Source organism: Oncorhynchus kisutch, linkage group LG20 (assembly GCF_002021735.2).
Source record: "Oncorhynchus kisutch isolate 150728-3 linkage group LG20, Okis_V2, whole genome shotgun sequence".
NCBI classification, from domain to species: domain Eukaryota; kingdom Metazoa; phylum Chordata; class Actinopteri; order Salmoniformes; family Salmonidae; genus Oncorhynchus; species Oncorhynchus kisutch.
In genome coordinates, this window is record NC_034193.2 from 2,521,453 (window position 1) to 2,543,018 (window position 21,566).

The 21,566-nt window shown below is 46.3% G+C and overlaps 1 protein-coding gene across 3 annotated transcripts in view; it reads right to left on the reverse strand.

Moving 5' to 3' along the window:
* The window catches only part of vit (vitrin), a 51,613-nt gene that overhangs the window by 15,985 nt on the left and 14,062 nt on the right, over nt 1–21,566 (reverse strand). For all 3 annotated transcript variants that reach the window (XM_031800036.1, XM_031800038.1, XM_031800037.1), the window contains 6 exons: nt 20,637–20,711; nt 18,521–18,586; nt 12,449–12,523; nt 10,377–10,445; nt 2,132–2,179; nt 1,357–1,404 (listed from right to left, as the gene is read on the reverse strand). In XM_031800036.1, the coding sequence (XP_031655896.1) occupies nt 1,357–1,404; nt 2,132–2,179; nt 10,377–10,445; nt 12,449–12,523; nt 18,521–18,586; nt 20,637–20,711 (381 nt within the window). The remainder of the gene's footprint in view (nt 1–1,356; nt 1,405–2,131; nt 2,180–10,376; nt 10,446–12,448; nt 12,524–18,520; nt 18,587–20,636; nt 20,712–21,566) is intronic.

The following is a 21,566-nucleotide window of genomic DNA, read 5'->3' on the forward strand; positions in this document are numbered from 1 at the left end:
GGCTTTCCTGTATATAGCCACTATATTGTAATCACTGCATCCAATGGGTACGGAAATGGCTTTAGTTCTACCTGGAACCAGAGGTTTCTTCATGAGAGGGTTCTAAATGGAACTCAAAGGGATTATCATACAGGGACAAATCAAAGGGTTCTCCCATCTGGACATCTGTAACCAGAGGGTTCATGACAGGGTTCTATGTAGATCACAAATGGACAAAATGAAGAACTCACAAGGGTTCCTTGTGAGAGGTTTCTAATGATAGGAACAAATGACAGAATGTCTATTGGTTCTAATGTTTAACAATCTGTATTACACCCCAAAGATCCAGTGGCAAAGCAGGAAGTTCATGCCACTGGTAAACTACTAGTCAGGTAAAAATACTAGTCAGGTAAAACTACTAGTCAGGTAAAGCTACTAGTCAGGTAAAACTACTAGTCAGGTAAAGCTACTAGTCAGGTAAAGCTACTAGTCAGGTAAAACTACTAGTCAGGTAAAACTACTTGTCAGGTAAAACTACTAGTCAGGTAAACTACTAGTCAGGTAAACTACTAGTCAGGTAAGCTACTAGTCAGGTAAAACTACTAGTCAGGTAAAACTACTAGTCAGGTAAACTACTAGTCAGGTAAACTACTAGTCAGGTAAAACTACTAGTCAGGTAAACTACTAGTCAGGTAAAACTACTAGTCAGGTAAACTACTAGTCAGGTAAAACTACTAGTCAGGTAAAACATATTTGTAAGTTGGTGTTTGAAAGCAGCTTGGAATTGAAGAAAGCATCGGAAGCATGGAGATATTAGTGGGATATTGCATTTTGCAACACACGTTTGAAAAAGCATGTGATTAAACTAAGCTTCAGGCATCATTGATGACGTACTTCTGATAAAGTGATACACACATTGGCACACTGCTTCGAAGTTACCTGCTTAGTGATTTCGACGCCTCGGAACTTCGGTATTAAACGTAATATTACTACTGGTTACCAGTGAAAACACAACGAAGGCTAGTCGGCCAGCAGAAACAGTTAGACCATGCTGGTCAGACCAGCATAACCAGCTAGACCATGCTGGTCAGCCAGCATAACCAGCTAGACCATGCTGGTCAGACCAGAATAACCAGCTAGACCATGCTGGTCAGACCAGCATAACCAGCTAGACCATGCTGGTCAGACCAGCATAACCAGCTAGACCATGCTGGTCAGACCAGCATAACCAGCTAGACCATGCTGGTCAGACCAGCATAACCAGCTAGACCATGCTGGTCAGATAAAGTTGACCAGCAGTGACCAGCACGGACCAGCTTGAAATGTATGCTGGTCTATGCTGGGGGTTTTAAGATAGGAGGTGCTACATTATCTCACCTGAATCAAAAGGGTGCACTTCTGGTTTCCAGGAGTCCACTGGTCCCACTGTGTAGAGGATTTTAAACAAGCTGAGCTTTAGCAAGGTCAAAGGCATAGCATAGCACTCACCCTTCTCAGGATACACTGTGTGTATAACACTTCATAACAATCAGGACAATATCTGGGACTGTTATGACATATTATCACAATGGAAAGGCAAAGCAGCAGTTGGGTCAGCTAACCCTGACCCAGTTTAGTGTACCCTTGTCCCAGGCTCAATACTAGCTAACCCTAACCCACTTTAGTGTACCCTCGTCCCAGGCTCAATACTAGCTAACCCTAACCCACTTTAGTGTACCCTCGTCCCAGGCTCAATACTAGCTAACCCTAACCCACTTTAGTGTACCCTCGTCCCCAGGCTCAATACTAACTGGCGGTGGACAACATTATGATTAGTACAACTAAAAATGGCAAACTTGAAACTTTAAGAGCTACCCACCTCTAGAGTGGTGAATCTTTAAGAGCTACCCACCTAGAGCTACCCACCTCTAGAGTGTTGCAATTTTAAGAGCTACCCACCTCTAGGGTGGTGAAACTTTAAGAGCTACCCACCGAGAGCTACCCACCTCTAGAGTGTTGAAATTTTAAGAGCTACCCACCTCGAGTGTGGTGAAACTTTAAGAGCTACCCACCTCTAGAGTGGTGAAACTTTAAGAGCTACCCACCTCTAGTGTTTTGAAACTTTAAGAGCTACCCACCTCTAGTGTGATTTGTGTCTTTAAGAGCTACCCACCTCTAGATTGAGTTGTGTCTTGTGGCTCGGGGTCTGTGGACTGGGGTGCTGGAAGATACAGACAGAGAATATAGATTCGTCATTGATCCAAAGACGAGACCATTTTTCATTCAGCCAAATGTTTGGATGTGTGTAGTAGTATTTTCTGTTGGATGAGCTTGAAAAGCCTCATCCTGTCGGTCTCATTCCTGTCGGTCTCAGTCCTGTCGGTCTCATTCCTGTCGGTCTCATTCCTGTCGGTCTCATTCCTGTCGGTCTCATCCCTGTCGGTCTCATTCCTGTCGGTCTCATTCCTGTCGGTCTCATTCCTGTCGGTCTCATTCCTGTCGGTCTCATCCCTGTCGGTCTCATCCCTGTCGGTCTCATCCCTGTCGGTCTCAGTCCTGTCGGTCTCATCCCTGTCGGTCTCATCCCTGTCGGTCTCATCCCTGTCGGTCTCAGTCCTGTCGGTCTCATCCCTGTCGGTCTCAGCCCTGTCGGTCTCATCCCTGTCGGTCTCAGTCCTGTCGGTCTCAGTCCTGTCGGTCTCATCCCTGTCGGTCTCATCCCTGTCGGTCTCAGTCCTGTCAGTCTCATCCCTGTCGGTCTCATCCCTGTCGGTCTCATCCCTGTCGGTCTCAGTCCTGTCGGTCTCAGTCCTGTCGGTCTCAGTCCTGTCGGTCTCAGTCCTGTCGGTCTCAGTCATGTCGGTCTCAGCCCTGTCGGTCTCATCCATGTCTGTCTCATCCCTGTCTGTCTCAGCCCTGTCTGTCTCAGAAACCAGCTCTTCATTTAAGATGTAGATGCCTTCAACAGTTTCACCAAACCTAACCCTTACCCAAACCTAACCCTAACCCCAAACCCAACCCTAACCCTAACCCTAACCCTAACCCTAACCCTCTCCCTGATAGAACTAACCCCCACCCTAACCCCAACCCTGATAGAACTAACCCCCACCCTAACCCCAACCCCAACCCTAACATTTTCACCAACCCTAACCCTAACCCCAACCCTAACCCCCACCCTGATAGAACTAACCCCAACCCCAACGCTAACCCCAAACCCAACCCTGATAGAACTAACCCCCACCCTAACCCTCACCCTGATAGAACTAACCCCCACCCTAACCCTCACCCTGATAGAACTAACCTCCACCCTAACCCTCACCCTGATAGAACTAACCCCCACCCTAACCCTCACCCTGATAGAACTAACCCCCACCCTAACCCCAACCCTGATAGAACCAACCCCCACCCTAACCCCAACCCTGATAGAACTAATCCCCACCCTAACCCTAACACTAACCCCAACCCTGATAGAACTAACCCCCACCCTAACCCCAACCCTGATAGAACTAATCCCCACCCTAACCCTAACCACAACTCCAACCCTGATAGAACTAACCCCCACCCTAACCCCAACCCTGATAGAACTAATCCCCACCCTAACCCTAACCCCAACCCTGATAGAACTAACCCCCACCCTAACCCCAACCCTGATAGAACTAATCCCCACCCTAACCCCCACCCTGATAGAACTAACCCCAACCCCCACCCTAACCCTAACCCCAACCCCCACCCTAACCCCAACCCCAACCCTAACCCCCACCCTGATAGAACTAACCCCAACCCCAACGCTAACCCTGATAGAACTAACCCCAACCCTAACCCCCACCCTAACCCCAACCCTAACCCTAACCCCCCTCCCTGATAGAACTAACCCCAACCCCAACGCTAACCCCCACCCTAACCCCAACCCTAACCCTAACCCCCACCCTGATAGAACTAACCCCAATCCCAACGCTAACCCCCACCCTAACCCCAACCCTAACCCTAACCCCCACCCTGATAGAACTAACCCCAACCCCAATCCTAACACTAACCCCCACCCTGATAGAACTAACCCCAACCCCAACGCTAACTCCAACCCTAACCCCAACCCCAACCCTAACCCCAACCCCAACCCTAACCCCCACCCTGATAGAACTAACCCCAACCCCAACGCTAACCCCAACTCTAACCCCAACCCTAACCCCAACCCTAACCCCCACCCTGATAGAACTAACCCCAACCCCAACGCTAACCCCAACCCCCACCCTAACCCCAACCCTAACCCCCACCCTGATAGAACTAACCCCAACCCCAACGCTAACCCCAACGCCAACCCCAACCCTAACCCCAACCCCAACCCTAACCCCAACCCCAACGCTAACCCCAACGCTAACCCCAACCCTAACCCTAACCCCAACCCTAACCCCACCCTGATATAACTAACCCTAACCCCAACCCCAACCCTAACCCCAACCCTAACCCTAACCCCCACCCTGATAGAACTAACCCCAACCCCAACCCTAACCCCAACCCCAACCCTAACACTAACCCTAACCCCCACCCTAACCCCAACCCTAACCCTAACCCCCATCCTGATAGAACTAACCCCAACCCCCACCCTAACCCCAACCCTAACCCCAACCCTAACCCTAACCCCCACCCTGATAGAACTAACCCTAACCCCAACCCTAACCCCAACCCTGATAGAACTAACCCCCACCCTAACCCCAACCCTGATAGACCTAATCCCCACCCTAACCCCAACCCTGATAGAACTAATCCCCACCCTAACCCTAACCCCAACCCTGATAGAACTAACCCCCACCCTAACCCCAACCCTGATAGAACTAATCCCCACCCTAACCCCCACCCTGATAGAACTAACCCCAACCCCCACCCTAACCCTAACCCTAACCCCAACCCCCACCCTAACCCTAACCCCAACCCTGATAGAACTAATCCCCACCCTAACCCTAACCCCAACCCTGATAGAACTAACCCCCACCCTAACCCCAACCCTGATAGAACTAATCCCCACCCTAACCCCCACCCTGATAGAACTAACCCCAACCCCCACCCTAACCCCAACCCTGATAGAACTAATCCCCACCCTAACCCCCACCCTGATAGAACTAACCCCAACCCCCACCCTAACCCCAACCCCCACCCTAACCCCAACCCCAACCCTAACCCCCACCCTGATAGAACTAACCCCAACCCCAACACTAACCCTGATAGAACTAACCCCAACCCCCACCCTAACCCTAACCCCAACCCCAACCCTAACCCCCACCCTAACCCCAACCCTAACCCTAACCCCCACCCTGATAGAACTAACCCCAACCCCAACGCTAACCCCCACCCTAACCCCAACCCTAACCCTAACCCCCACCCTGATAGAACTAACCCCAACCCCAATCCTAACCCTAACCCCCACCCTGATAGAACTAACCCCAACCCCAACGCTAACCCCCACCCTAACCCCAACCCTAACCCTAACCCCCACCCTGATAGAACTAACCCCAACCCCAATCCTAACCCTAACCCCCACCCTGATAGAACTAACCCCAACCCCAACCCCACCCTGATAGAACTAACCCCCACCCTAACCCTAACCCCAACCCTGATAGAACTAACCCCCACCCTAACCCCAACCCTGATAGAACTAATCCCCACCCTAACCCCCACCCTGATAGAACTAACCCCAACCCCCACCCTAACCCCAACCCTGATAGAACTAATCCCCACCCTAACCCCCACCCTGATAGAACTAACCCCAACCCCCACCCTAACCCTAACCCCCACCCTGATAGAACTAACCCCAACCCCAACGCTAACCCTAACCCCAACCCTAACCCCAACCCCAACCCTAACCCCCACCCTGATAGAACTAACCCCAACCCCAACGCTAACCCCCACCCTGATAGAACTAACCCCAACCCCAACCCCAACGCTAACCCCCACCCTGATAGAACTAACCCCAACCCCAACGCTAACCCCAACCCCCACCCTAACCCCAACCCCAACCCTAACCCCAACCCTAACCCCAACCCCAACCCTAACCCCCACCCTGATAGAACTAACCCCAACCCCAACGCTAACCCTAACCCCAACCCTAACCCCAACCCCAACCCTAACCCCCACCCTGATAGAACTAACCCCAACCCCAACGCTAACCCCAACCCCCACCCTAACCCCAACCCTAACCCCAACCCTAACCCCAACCCTAACCCCAACCCTAACCCCCACCCTGATAGAACTAACCCCAACCCCAACCCTAACCCCAACCCTAACCCCAACCCTAACCCCAACGCTAACCCCAACCCCAACCCTAACCCCCACCCTAACCCCAACCCTAACCCCCACCCTAACCCCAACGCTAACCCCCACCCTAACCCCAACGCTAACCCCAACCCCAACCCTAACCCCAACCCCACCCCCAACGCTAACCCCCACCCTAACCCCAACGCTAACCCCAACGCTAACCCCAACCCCAACGCTAACCCCCACCCTAACCCCAACCCTAACCCCCACCCTGATAGAACTAACCCCAACCCCAACGCTAACCCCCACCCTAACCCCAACCCTAACCCTAACCCCCACCCTGATAGAACTAACCCCAACCCCAATCCTAACCCTAACCCCCACCCTGATAGAACTAACCCCAACCCCAACGCTAACCCCAACGCTAACCCCAACCCCAACCCTAACCCCCACCCTGATAGAACTAACCCCAACCCCAATGCTAACCCCAACCCTAACCCCAACCCCAACCCTAACCCCCACCCTGATAGAACTAAACCCAACCCCAACGCTAACCCCAACGCTAACCCCAGCCCTAACCCCAACCCTAACCCCCACCCTGATAGAACTAACCCCAAGCCCAACGCTAACCCCCACCCTGATAGAACTAACCCCAACCCCAACGCTAACCCCCACCCTGATAGAACTAACCCCAACCACAACGCTAACCCTAACCCCCACCCTAACCCCAACCCTAACCCCAACCCTAACCCCAACCCTAACCCTAACCCCAACCCTAACCCCCCACCCTGATAGAACTAACCCCAACCCTAACCCCAACCCTAACCCCAACCCTAACCCCAACGCTAACCCCAACCCCAACCCTAACCCCCACCCTAACCCCAACCCTAACCCCCACCCTAACCCCAACGCTAACCCCCACCCTAACCCCAACGCTAACCCCAACCCCAACCCTAACCTCAACCCCAACCCCAACCCCAACGCTAACCCCCACCCTAACCCCAACGCTAACCCCAACGCTAACCCCAACCCCAACCCTAACCCCAACCCCAACCCTAAGCCCAACCCCAACCCTAACCCCCACCCTGATAGAACTAACCCCAACCCTAACCCCAACCCCAACCCTAACCCCAACCCCAACCCTGATAGAACTAACCCCAACCCTAACCCCAACCCCAACCCTAACCCCAACCCCAACCCTAACCCCAACCCTAACCCCAACCCTAACCCCAACCCCAACCCTAACCCCAACCCCAACCCTAACCCCAACCCTAACCCCAACCCTAACCCCAACCCTAACCCCAACCCCAACCCTAACCCCATAGAACAGATGGGTCCTGGCACTATAATCTGCAGCTTAATGTCCTGAACTGTAGATGCCAGTTGAGCTCGTGTCTTGTCGTGGGTCCGTAAAGAGCTTGGTTTGGTTTGTGCATTGAGACGTGTTTATTGGTAGGAATACTGCGATGCATAAAAGCAAACCTTTAGAAAACACCCGAACCACACGGTGATGGACAATTCTTGTTTTACAAAAACAAACTTCACGAGCAAAATAAAGTGAATGACTTAAAAAAAAGGTTTGATCCAAAAATAAAGATTTTGATCAGCCACACCATACAGTATGTGACTGACTCATATTGTATGTATGAAAACAATCAAATCTTTATCTTTCAATGCATATAGGGTTGCACATTTCCAGTAAATTTCCCCAAAATTCCCAGGTTTTCCAGAAATCTCGGTTGGATGTTAAACGGAATCAGAAAGGAATAAGAAATGTCAAATTCCAACCAACGATTTCTAAAAAACAGAAAATGAAAAAAGAAACTTACGGTACAGAAAGTTATAATACCAGCGTTCATACTCGGAGATATCAGGCCTGGGGTCGCGGGCTACACAGGAAAGTTATAATACCAGCGTTCATACTCGGAGATATCAGGCCTGGGGTCGCGGGCTACACAGGAAAGTTATAATACCAGCGTTCATACTCGGAGATATCAGGCCTGGGGTCGCGGGCTACACAGGAAAGTTATAATACCAGCGTTCATACTCGGAGATATCAGGCCTGGGGTCGCGGGCTACACAGGAAAGTTATAATACCAGCGTTCATACTCGGAGATATCAGGCCTGGGGTCGCGGGCTACACAGGAAAGTTATAATACCAGCGTTCATACTCGGAGATATCAGGCCTGGGGTCGCGGGCTACACAGGAAAGTTATAATACCAGCGTTCATACTCGGAGATATCAGGCCTGGGGTCGCGGGCTACACAGGAAAGTTATAATACCAGCGTTCATACTCGGAGATATCAGGCCTGGGGTCGCGGGCTACACAGGAAAGTTATAATACCAGCGTTCATACTCGGAGATATCAGGCCTGGGGTCGCGGGCTACACAGGAAAGTTATAATACCAGCGTTCATACTCGGAGATATCAGGCCTGGGGTCGCGGGCTACACAGGAAAGTTATAATACCAGCGTTCATACTCGGAGATATCAGGCCTGGGGTCGCGGGCTACACAGGAAAGTTATAATACCAGCGTTCATACTCGGAGATATCAGGCCTGGGGTCGCGGGCTACACAGGAAAGTTATAATACCAGCGTTCATACTCGGAGATATCAGGCCTGGGGTCGCGGGCTACACAGGAAAGTTATAATACCAGCGTTCATACTCGGAGATATCAGGCCTGGGGTCGCGGGCTACACAGGAAAGTTATAATACCAGCGTTCATACTCGGAGATATCAGGCCTGGGGTCGCGGGCTACACAGGAAAGTTATAATACCAGCGTTCATACTCGGAGATATCAGGCCTGGGGTCGCGGGCTACACAGGAAAGTTATAATACCAGCGTTCATACTCGGAGATATCAGGCCTGGGGTCGCGGGCTACACAGGAAAGTTATAATACCAGCGTTCATACTCGGAGATATCAGGCCTGGGGTCGCGGGCTACACAGGAAAGTTATAATACCAGCGTTCATACTCGGAGATATCAGGCCTGGGGTCGCGGGCTACACAGGAAAGTTATAATACCAGCGTTCATACTCGGAGATATCAGGCCTGGGGTCGCGGGCTACACAGGAAAGTTATAATACCAGCGTTCATACTCGGAGATATCAGGCCTGGGGTCGCGGGCTACACAGGAAAGTTATAATACCAGCGTTCATACTCGGAGATATCAGGCCTGGGGTCGCGGGCTACACAGGAAAGTTATAATACCAGCGTTCATACTCGGAGATATCAGGCCTGGGGTCGCGGGCTACACAGGAAAGTTATAATACCAGCGTTCATACTCGGAGATATCAGGCCTGGGGTCGCGGGCTACACAGGAAAGGGTTTTTACATCACGTTAACTATAATGTTAGTATCACCACCGTGGGCATCATACTGGCTCAGGATGCACACATTTACATGCTTATGATTGGTCAGATCTGTGGCTAAACCAATCACAGACCAGGAAAGAGAAGAACCTTTTAACCTGGGTCATGTTCATTAGGGCACACCGTAGCAAAAAATATATAAGGGTTTCTTACTGGACAAGGGCAGGTTGTCCCTCCTTGTTTCAGTCCATTTATCTAAGCTTTGGTGCCTAGTGAATGTGACCCAGACGTATTCCCCATATATCTAGACTCTGTGCCCTTAATGTAAACCATGCCATACGTCCTTCATATACCAGCGTTCTCATGTGGTAGACACATGGCTTCTGGAGCGATATTGGCATGGAATATATTTACAGTGGAATCATAGTAAACTCATGCTCTACATGACACCTGAGTATATCAGTCAACACACCAGTATGGATTGATCTTTACATGCTACGTACACTGATATGAACAGATGTAGATATGTAGTCCCTGGTCCCTACACACAAGTTGTACAACTGATGTACAACGTATTTTAACGGTTGTGACACAACAGAGAGTTTCTTTTCTATTGCACAAAAGTAATTACACGGTGGAGACACTCAGCGGTCGTTTAAACATTTTCTACACTCTGTCGTATCCAACAATATAAATTGTATCACAACCATTGAGTTAAATGTGTTGTATACATCAGTTGTACAACCTGAGTGTGTTATGGTGCCCTCTGTGGTGCAGTACCGCGTTGCGCTGAGAGGGGGCAGTAGAGGACGCCTGTGTTGCCGCTGTGTCTGGTAAGGTGGTGGTTACCTGACTTACCTGTCATCTCTGGCGCTGTCTCCGCCTCGCTCCATGTGTAGCCTGAATCTGGAGCTGCTTGACTTACGTCTGAATGTACAGCAGAGAGGGAAGACATTATATTAGTAAAGGATAAGACGCTCGATAAGAGTCGGGCTTAGTTCCATTTCAGTTCTGAATTCCAATATATTTGAAATACATTGGACACAGGGCACTTGTAGACAATTGACATGTATTGAAATGGGACTTGACCACTACTCTGGTGTACAGAACCAGTCAATAGTTTGGACACAGCTACTCAGTCCAGGGTTTTACTTTATTTGTTACTATTTCTTACATTGTAGAATAAGAGTAAAGACATCAAAACTATGAAATAACGTATATTGAATCATGTAGTAACCAAAGAAGTGTTAAATAAATCAAAATATATTTTATATTTGAGATTCTTCCAAAATGTTAACCCTTTGCCTTGATGACAGCTTTACACACTCTTGGCATTCTCTCAACCAGCTTCATGAGGTAGTCACCTGGAATGCATTTAAATTAACAGGTGTGCCATGTTAAGTTAATTTGTGGAATTTCTTTCCTTCTTAATGCATTTGAACCAGTCAGTTGTGTTGTGACAAGGTAGGGGGGTATACAGAAGAGAGCCCTATTTGGTAAAATACCAAGTCCATATTATGGCAAGAACAGCTCAAATAAGCAAAGAGAAATGACAGTCCATTACTTTAGGACATGAAGGTCAGTCAATGGGGAACATTTCAATAACTTTTAAAGCTTCTTCAAGTGCGGTCGATAAAACCATCCAGCGCTTTGATGAAACTGGCTCTCATGAGGATCGCCACAGGAAAGGAAGACCCAGAGTTACCTCTGCTGCAGACAATAAGTTCCTTAGAGTTAACTGCACCTCAGATTGCAGCCTAAATAAATGCTTCTCAGAGTTCAAGTAACAGACACATCTCATTGATCTCAACATCAATTGTTCAGAGGAGACTGCGTGAATCAGGCCTTCATGGTCGAATTGCTGCAAAGAAACCACTACTAAAGGACACCAATAAGAAGAAGAGACTTGCTTGGGCCAAGAAACACGAGCAATGGACATTAGACTGGTGGAATTTGCACTTTGGTCTGGAGTCCAAATATGACATTTTTGGTTCCAACCGCCGTGTCTTTGTGAGATGCGGAGTAGGTGAACGGATGATCTCTGCATGTGTGGTTCCCACCGTGAAGCATGGAGGAGGTGGTGTGATGGTGCTTTGCTAGTGACACTGTCAGTGACTTATTTAGAATTCAAGGCACACTTAACCAGTATGGCTACCACAGCATTCTGTAGCGATACGCAATCCCTTCTGGTTTGCACTTAGTGGAACTATCATTTGATTTTCAACAGGACAATGACCCAACACACCACCAGGCTGTGTAAGCGCTATTTGACCAAGAAGGAGAGTGATGGAGTTGATGACCTGGCCTCCACAATCCCCCGACCTCAACCCAATTGAGATGGTTTGGAATGAGTTGGACTGGAGAGTTAAGGAAAAGCAGCCAATAAGGGCTCAGCATATGTGGAAAATCCTTCAAGATTGGTGGAAAAGCATTCCAGGTGAAGCTGGTTGAGAGAATGCCAAGAGTGTGCAAAGCTGTCATCAAGGCAAAGGGTTGCTATTTGAAGAATCTCAAATATAAAATATAATTAGATTTGTTTATCACTTTTTTGGTTACTACATGATTCCATATGTGGTCGTTCATAGTTTTGGTGTCTTCACTATTATTCCACAATGTCGAAAATAGTAAAAAATAAAGACAAACCATTGAATCAGTAGGTATGTCCAAACTTTTGACTGGTAGAGGGATTAAAAGCCAACACTCAGAATACAATAACTAGATGGGTTGATGCTGTGAAACGTTTTACAACAGTGCGTTATGAAGATACTTTAATCAAGTTAGTTTAGGATTTACATTATGCTTTGACGATCACCAATTTTAGCAGAATGTTAACTTGAATTGTTTCATGTATTTAGTCTTTGTTATGAAGTATTTATGATCTGTTAAAGTATTCTTATTTAGGAGGAATAATTTTCCTCGTCTTTTAGTACCTGTTGGCCGTCTCGCTCCAGGGTACCAATCAGGTCGTGCGAAGGAAGTGGGCGGCCTATCCCTACGAGCCAAAGCTGAGAGGGGGAGGGGTAAGATTAGAATATTGCGTTCATGATGGACAAGCAGTGTGATGATATGTTGTGATGTCATCACTCACTCTGACCAGTGTATGTGTTTATATCATCACTCTGACCAGTGTATGTGTTTATATCATCACTCTGACCAGTGTATGTGTTTATATCATCACTCTGACCAGTGTATGTGTTTACATCATCACTCTGACCAGTGTATGTGTTTATATCATCACTCTGACCAGTGTATGTGTTTACATCACTCACTCTGACCAGTGTATGTGTTTATATCATCACTCTGACCAGTGTATGTGTTTATATCATCACTCTGACCAGTGTATGTGTTTATATCATCACTCTGACCAGTGTATGTGTTTACATCATCACTCTGACCAGTGTATGTGTTTACATCATCACTCTGACCAGTGTATGTGTTTATATCATCACTCTGACCAGTGTATGTGTTTACATCATCACTCTGACCAGTGTATGTGTTTATATCATCACTCTGACCAGTGTATGTGTTTACATCATCACTCTGACCAGTGTATGTGTTTATATCATCACTCTGACCAGTGTATGTGTTTACATCATCACTCTGACCAGTGTATGTGTTTATATCATCACTCTGACCAGTGTATGTGTTTACATCATCACTCTGACCAGTGTATGTGTTTATATCATCACTCTGACCAGTGTATGTGTTTACATCACTCACTCTGACCAGTGTATGTGTTTATATCATCACTCTGACCAGTGTATGTGTTTACATCATCACTCTGACCAGTGTATGTGTTTACATCATCACTCTGACCAGTGTATGTGTTTATATCATCACTCTGACCAGTGTATGTGTTTATATCATCACTCTGACCAGTGTATGTGTTTATATCATCACTCTGCCCAGTATATGTGTTTACATCATCACTCTGACCAGTGTATGTGTTTACATCATCACTCTGACCAGTGTATGTGTTTATATCATCACTCTGACCAGTGTATGTGTTTACATCATCACTCTGACCAGTGTATGTGTTTATATCATCACTCTGACCAGTGTATGTGTTTACATCACTCACTCTGACCAGTGTATGTGTTTATATCATCACTCTGACCAGTGTATGTGTTTATATCATCACTCTGCCCAGTGTATGTGTTTACATCATCACTCTGACCAGTGTATGTGTTTATATCATCACTCTGACCAGTGTATGTGTTTATATCATCACTCTGACCAGTGTATGTGTTTACATCACTCACTCTGACCAGTGTATGTGTTTATATCATCACTCTGACCAGTGTATGTGTTTATATCATCACTCTGACCAGTGTATGTGTTTATATCATCACTCTGACCAGTGTATGTGTTTATATCATCACTCTGACCAGTGTATGTGTTTATATCATCACTCTGACCAGTGTATGTGTTTACATCATCACTCTGACCAGTGTATGTGTTTACATCATCACTCTGACCAGTGTATGTGTTTATATCATCACTCTGACCAGTGTATGTGTTTACATCATCACTCTGACCAGTGTATGTGTTTATATCATCACTCTGACCAGTGTATGTGTTTACATCATCACTCTGACCAGTGTATGTGTTTATATCATCACTCTGACCAGTGTATGTGTTTACATCATCACTCTGACCAGTGTATGTGTTTACATCATCACTCTGACCAGTGTATGTGTTTACATCATCACTCTGACCAGTGTATGTGTTTACATCATCACTCTGACCAGTGTATGTGTTTACATCATCACTCTGACCAGTGTATGTGTTTACATCATCACTCTGTGCACCATGTGTTCTCTATAAAACAATAAAAAGCTATATTAGTGAGGTACACACATGTTGCACAATACTCATATAGGGCCAGTTAAAAAAAAATGGAGAATCTTCATTGATTTTAAACTAGGAGTAGATATATAACACCAGGTTGAAGGTTGTTTAGTGATATATAACACCAGGTTGAAGGGTGTTTAGTGATATATAACACCAGGTTGAAGGGTGTTTAGTGATATATAACACCAGGTTGAAGGTTGTTTAGTGATATATAACACCAGGTTGAAGGTTGTTTAGTGATATATGCCGGGCATTGGGATGACACGAGTGGAATGGTGGGGACCAATTGGAGGTTTACTTAGTAGAAAGGCAAATATCATGGTACAGCCATACAGACACTCCATCATCATGTTACTGTTTAATGCTACGTTTACAAACAGATATTTTGATAAATAGAATTGAAAGTTGTGTCTTATTATGATAGGTGGTGATATAAGTATAGCCAGTTATAATTGTAATGGCCTTGCAGATAATAAGAAAAGACAATCAGTATTTACCTGGCTAAAAGAGAAGGAATAGAATATATATTATTTACAGGAAACTCATTCAACAGTTTTAGATGAAGTTTTGTGGAAAAAGAACTGGGGGGGGGGGCGAAATATACTTCTCCCATGGGGCAAAGAAATTCAAAAGGGGTGATGGTTTTTAATTAATAATAATTTAGATCCAAATTTGCAAAATGTCGAAACACATCCTCAAGGGAGATGGATGATTTTAAACATGTTATTGGACAATAAACAGATGTGGCGTATGAACCTATACGGTCTGAATAATGATGATCCAAGCTTCTTTGAAAAGATATATAAGAATTTACAAGCAACACTAGACTCTATTATTATGGTTGGGAGATTTTAATACGGTCTTAAATACAGTTAGATGGCAATAAAAACTGAACCGTAGAGCCACAGGATAAGGAAGAGGAAAAACACAAGGAGGAACTTATTCCAGAAAGATCCAGTGTAATAGATTATAAAAATAAAGCCAACTGGATGGAATATGGGGAGAAATGCACCAAATTATTTTTTCAATCTTCAATATAGAAATGCTACCAAAATAAAAATGTATTAAAACGTGTTACAAATGATGGAGTCACGCATGATTCACCAAATGAATGATGGAGTCACGCATGATTCACCAAATGAATGATGGAGTCACGCATGATTCACCAAATGAATGATGGAGTCACGCATGATTCACCAAATGAATGATGGAGTCACGCATGATTCACCAAATGAATGATGGAGTCACATGATTCACCAAATGAATGATGGAGTCACATGATTCACCAAATGAATGATGGAGTCACATGATTCACCGAATGAATGATGGAGTCACGCATGATTCACCAAATGAATGATGGAGTCACATGATTCACCAAATGAATGATGGAGTCACATGATTCACCAAATGAATGATGGAGTCACACGATTCACCGAATGAATGATGGAGTCACATGATTCACAAATGAATGATGGAGTCACATGATTCACCAAATGAATGATGGAGTCACACATGATTCACCAAATGAATGATGGAGTCACACGATTCACCAAATGAATGATGGAGTCACATGATTCACCAAATGAATGATGGAGTCACATGATTCACCAAATGAATGATGGAGTCACACATGATTCACCAAATGAATGATGGAGTCACATGATTCACCAAAGGGAATGATGGAGTCACATGATTCACCAAATGAATGATGGAGTCACACATGATTCACCAAATGAATGATGGAGTCACATGATTCACCAAATGAATGATGGAGTCCCTCATGATTCACCGAATGAATGATGGAGTCACATGATTCACCAAATGAATGATGGAGTCACATGATTCACCAAATGAATGATGGAGTCACATGATTCACCAAATGAATGATGGAGTCACACATGATTCACCAAATGAATGATGGAGTCACATGATTCACCAAATGAATGATGGAGTCCCTCATGATTCACCAAATGAATGATGGAGTCACACATGATTCACCAAATGAATGATGGAGTCACACATGATTCACCAAATGAATGATGGAGTCACATGATTCACCAAATGAATGATGGAGTCCCTCATGATTCACCAAATGAATGATGGAGTCACACATGATTCACCAAATGAATGATGGAGTCACATGATTCACCAAATGAATGATGGAGTCCCTCATGATTCACCAAATGAATGATGGAGTCACACATGATTCACCAAATGAATGATGGAGTCACACATGATTCACCAAATGAATGATGGAGTCACATGATTCACCAAATGAATGATGGAGTCCCTCATGATTCACCAAATGAATGATGGAGTCACACATGATTCACCAAATGAATGATGGAGTCACATGATTCACCAAATGAATGATGGAGTCCCTCATGATTCACCAAATTAATGATGGAGTCACACATGATTCACCAAATGAATGATGGAGTCCCTCATGATTCACCAAATGAATGATGGAGTCACACATGATTCACCGAATGAATGATGGAGTCACATGATTCACCAAATGAATGATGGAGTCACATGATTCACCAAATGATATTTTGAAAGAGGAAGTAAAGTACTCTAAGAATATGTGTTGTGATGCAAAAATCCTAGCAAAATGCTTGGCGCATAGAATTAAAAAAGTATTGTCAGACATTATTTATCCTAATCAGACAGGTTTATTACATGGACGATACATTGGAGATAATATAAGACAAGTACTGGAAACAATAGAATACTATGGAATATCCTGGAAACCAGGCCCGGTATTCATAGCTGACTTTGAAAAGGCTTTTGATAAAGTACGACTGGAGTTTATATATAAATGCCTGGAATATAAACATTTTGGTGAATCTCTTAGAAAATGGGTTGAAGTTAAGTGTAGCAACCAACAGGTGTAAAATAGTAAATAATGGCTACTTATCAAAGTATTAAACAGTCTAGAGGAGTAAAACAAGGTTGTCCACTATTGGCATATCTGTTTATTATTGCCATCGAAATGTTAGCTGTTAAAATTAGATCAACCAATAATATCAAGGGATTAGAAATCAGTGATTAAAAACTAAGGTGTCGTTGTACGCTGATGATTCATGTTTCCTTTTAAAACCACAATTAGAATCTTTCCACGGCCTCATAGAGGATCTAGATACTTTTGCTATCCTCTCTGGATTAAAACCAAATTATGATCAAATTATATTACGTATTGGATCACTAAACAATTCAACTTTTACATTACTATGTAGTTTACCAAATAAATGGTCTGAGGGAGATGTGGACATACTCGGTATACAAATCCCAAAATAAATAAATGATCTCACTCCAATAGATTTTTATAGAAAGATAGCAAAAATAGATAAGATCTTGCTACCATGGAAAGGAAAATACCTGTCTATTTGTGGAGAAATCACCCTGACTAACTCTTTAGTTATATCACAGTTGACCTATTTGCTTATGGTTTTGCCTACACCTAGTGACCTGCTTAAATAGATTGTGTCTGTAAAATGTGTATAAGATGTATAAACTGAAGGTAGAAGCCTAAGTGTTTATTGGTTAACTCCAATTGGGGGAGGGGTTTGGGGATAATAAAGGTATATTCTAAAAAAGTATGTATGTCTATATAGGTATGTGTATGTAGATACAGTGGGGCAAAAAAGTATTTAGTCAGCCACCAATTGTACAAGTTCTCCCACTTAAAAAGATGAGAGAGGCCTGTAATTTTCATCATAGGTACACTTCAACTATTATAGACAAAATGAGAAAAAAAATCCAGAAAATCACATTGTAGGATTTTTTATGAATTTATTTGCAAATTATGGTGGAAAATAAGTATTTGGTCACCTACAAACAAGCAAGATTTCTGGCTCTCACAGACCTGTAACTTCTTCTTTAAGAGGCTCCTCTCTCTCTGTGTGTGTGTGTGTGTGTGTGTGTGTGTGTGTGTGTGTGTGTGTGTGTGTGTGTGTGTGTGTGTGTGTGTGTGTGTGTGTGTGTGTGTGTGTGTGTGTGTGTGTGTGTGTGTGTGTGTGTGTGTGTGTCCTTTCCCAGTTTGATTAATCACTACAAACTAACTTTCAGTAACTGTACTCAGATATATTAAGTGCAACAGGATCCCTCAAAGGTTTTGAGTAATGGCAACAAGGTGACACACTTACTGGGGTTGTTCTGTTGCTGCTGCTGGTTCCTCTCCGCTGGGACCATCTGAACAACTCGGTTGAAAGCTGCTCAGCAATGGGAGAGAGGGAGAGAGGGAGGGAGGGAGAGAGAGGGAGGGGGAGGGAGGGAGGGAGAGGGAGAGAGAAATGAAGGCTAATCCATGAGAGAAATTGCCAAGAAACTGCAGAACTTGTACAAAGCTGTGTACTACTCCCTTCACAGAACAGCACAAACTGTCTCTAACCAGAATAGAAAGAGGAGTGGGAACAAGAATAGACTGACGAGTTTCAGAAGAAAGTTATTTGTTTCTAGCCATTTTGAGCCTGTAATCAGGCCCCAACCTAATAACCCAGGGAGACCCCTACCTATAACCTCTATCCCAGGGAGGCCCCTACCTAATAACCCAGGGAGACCCCTACCTATAACCTCTATCCCAGGGAGGCCCCTACCTAATAACCTAATAACCCAGGGAGGCCCCTACCTAATAACCTAATAACCCAGGGAGGCCCCTACCTAATAACCTCTAACCCAGGGAGGCCCCTACCTAATAACCCAGGGAGGCCCCTACCTATAACCCAGGGAGGCCCCTACCTAATAACCTTTAGCCCAGGGAGGCCCCTACCTAATAACCCAGGGAGGCCCCTACCTATAACCCAGGGTGGCCCCTACCTAATAACCCAGGGAGGCTCCTACCTAATAACCTCTAACCCAGGGAGGCCCCTACCTAATAACCCAGGGAGGCCCCTACCAAATAACCCAGGAAGGCCCCTACCTAATAACCCAGGGAGGCCCCTACCTAATAACCCAGGGAGGCCCCTACCTAATAACCCAGGGAGGCCCCTACCTAATAACCCAGGGAGGCCCCTACCTAATAACCCAGGGAGGCCCCTACCTAATAACCCAGGGAGGCCCCTACCTAATAATCTCTAACCCAGGGAGGCCCCAAGGCTGGGTTACTGTAAAGGGCTTTCTAAATCAAATGATTGATTGATGTGGGGGTGTGACAGCAGGTTTAGGGCTGGTTGTATCCTAGCATAGGGTGAGTTGTGTGGTGTCACCCTGCTGCCTCCGGTCTCACTACCTGTGTCTAGTCTGGGGGAAGGGGAGTGTCTAGTCTGGGGGAAGGGGAGTGTCTAGTCTGGGGGAAGGGGAGTGTCTAGTCTGGGGGAAGGAGAGTGTCTAGTCTGGGGGAAGGGGAGTGTCTAGTCTGGGGGAAGGAGAGTGTCTAGTCTGGGGGAAGGGGAGTGTCTAGTCTGGGGGAAGGAGAGTATCTAGTCTGGGGGAAGGGGAGTGTCTAGTCTGGGGGAAGGGGAGTGTCTAGTCTGGGGGAAGGAGAGTGTCTAGTCTGGGGGAAGGAGAGTGTCTAGTCTGGGGGAAGGGGAGTGTCTAGTCTGGGGGAAGGGGAGTGTCTAGTCTGGGGGAAGGGGAGTGTCTAGTCTGGGGGAAGGGGAGTGTCTAGTCTGGGGGAAGGGGAGTGTCTAGTCTGGGGAAGGGGAGTGTCTAGTCTGGGGGAAGGAGAGTGTCTAGTCTGGGGGAAGGGGAGTGTCTAGTCTGGGGGAAGGGGAGTGTCTAGTCTGGGGGAAGGGGAGTGTCTAGTCTGGGGGAAGGGGAGTGTCTAGGTTGGGGGAAGGGGAGTGTCTAGTCTGGGGGAAGGGGAGTGTCTAGTCTGGGGGAAGGGGAGTGTCTAGGTTGGGGGAAGGGGAGTGTCTAGGTTGGGGAAAGGGGAGTGTCTAGTCTGGGGGAAGGGGAGTGTCTAGGTTGGGGGAAGGGGAGTGTCTAGGTTGGGGGAAGGGGAGTGTCTAGGTTGGGGGAAGGGGAGTGTCTAGTCTGGGGGAAGGGGAGTGTCTAGGTTGGGGGAAGGGGAGTGTCTAGTCTGGGGGAAGGGGAGTGTCTAGGTTGGGGGAAGGGGAGTGTCTAGGTTGGGGGAAGGGGAGTGTCTAGTCTGGGGGAAGGGGAGTGTCTAGTTTGGGGGAAGGGGAGTGTCTAGGTTGGGGGAAGGGGAGTGTCTAGGTTGGGGGAAGGGGAGTGTCTAGTCTGGGGGAAGGGGAGTGTCTAGTTTGGGGGAAGGGGAGTGTCTAGGTTGGGGTTAGGGTGGGTCGAGGGTTGAGCTCTGACCTGTCCCGGAGTGGTGGCCGGGGGCTGGTTGTCTCCTGATGGTAGGAGACCCGACAGCCTCTGGTCTCCGTATACCTGTACCCAGCAGAGACAACATCAGGGACTGAATCTTAGACATAGGGTGCATCCCAAATAGCACCCTATCCAAGTAGTGCACTATATAGGGGATATGGTGCTATTAGGATGCAGTGGTTGTTTTTCTATGAAATGGCTTGTGTTGTCCATTCCCATCAGATACCAATGTAGTGGCTAGAATATAACAGACAGAGAAACTTTTAGAAATATTAAATAATGAGGCTACATTGAACAACTAAAGCTATCCTGTATGTCTAATAAAAACATTAAGAAAACTAGACACTGTGAAACATCCCATATAAAACTAGACACTGTGAAACATCCCATATAAAACTAGACACTGTGAAACATCCCATATAAAACTAGACACTGTGAAACATCCCATATAAAACTAGACACTGTGAAACATCCCATATAAAACTAGACACTGTGAAACATCCCATATAAAACTAGACACTGTTATATACATTCTTCTCAATGCAAATATCCATCTAAATCAGGGAGTGGTGTACAGTGCAGTACACTGCTAAACATGCAAGATGTTTGGCACAGTGATCAGATGTGTTGGGTATGTGAGAGTGAGAGTGAGAGAGGGGGGGGGGGGAGAGAGAGGGGGGAGAGAGAGAGGGAGGGAGAGAGGGAGGGAGAGAGGGATCACAGATAGGGCAGACAGACAGAGAGGGATTAATCAGGACAACAGGATTCGGGGGATCAGAGGTCTAGTGGTATACAGACATAGTAACAGATACAGGACAGGAGGTGAATGGGCCACAGACACAGACACAGACACAGACTCAGACACAGACTCAGAGTCTGGGTTAAGGACAACAGAACATGGACTGGTCCAGACCAGAA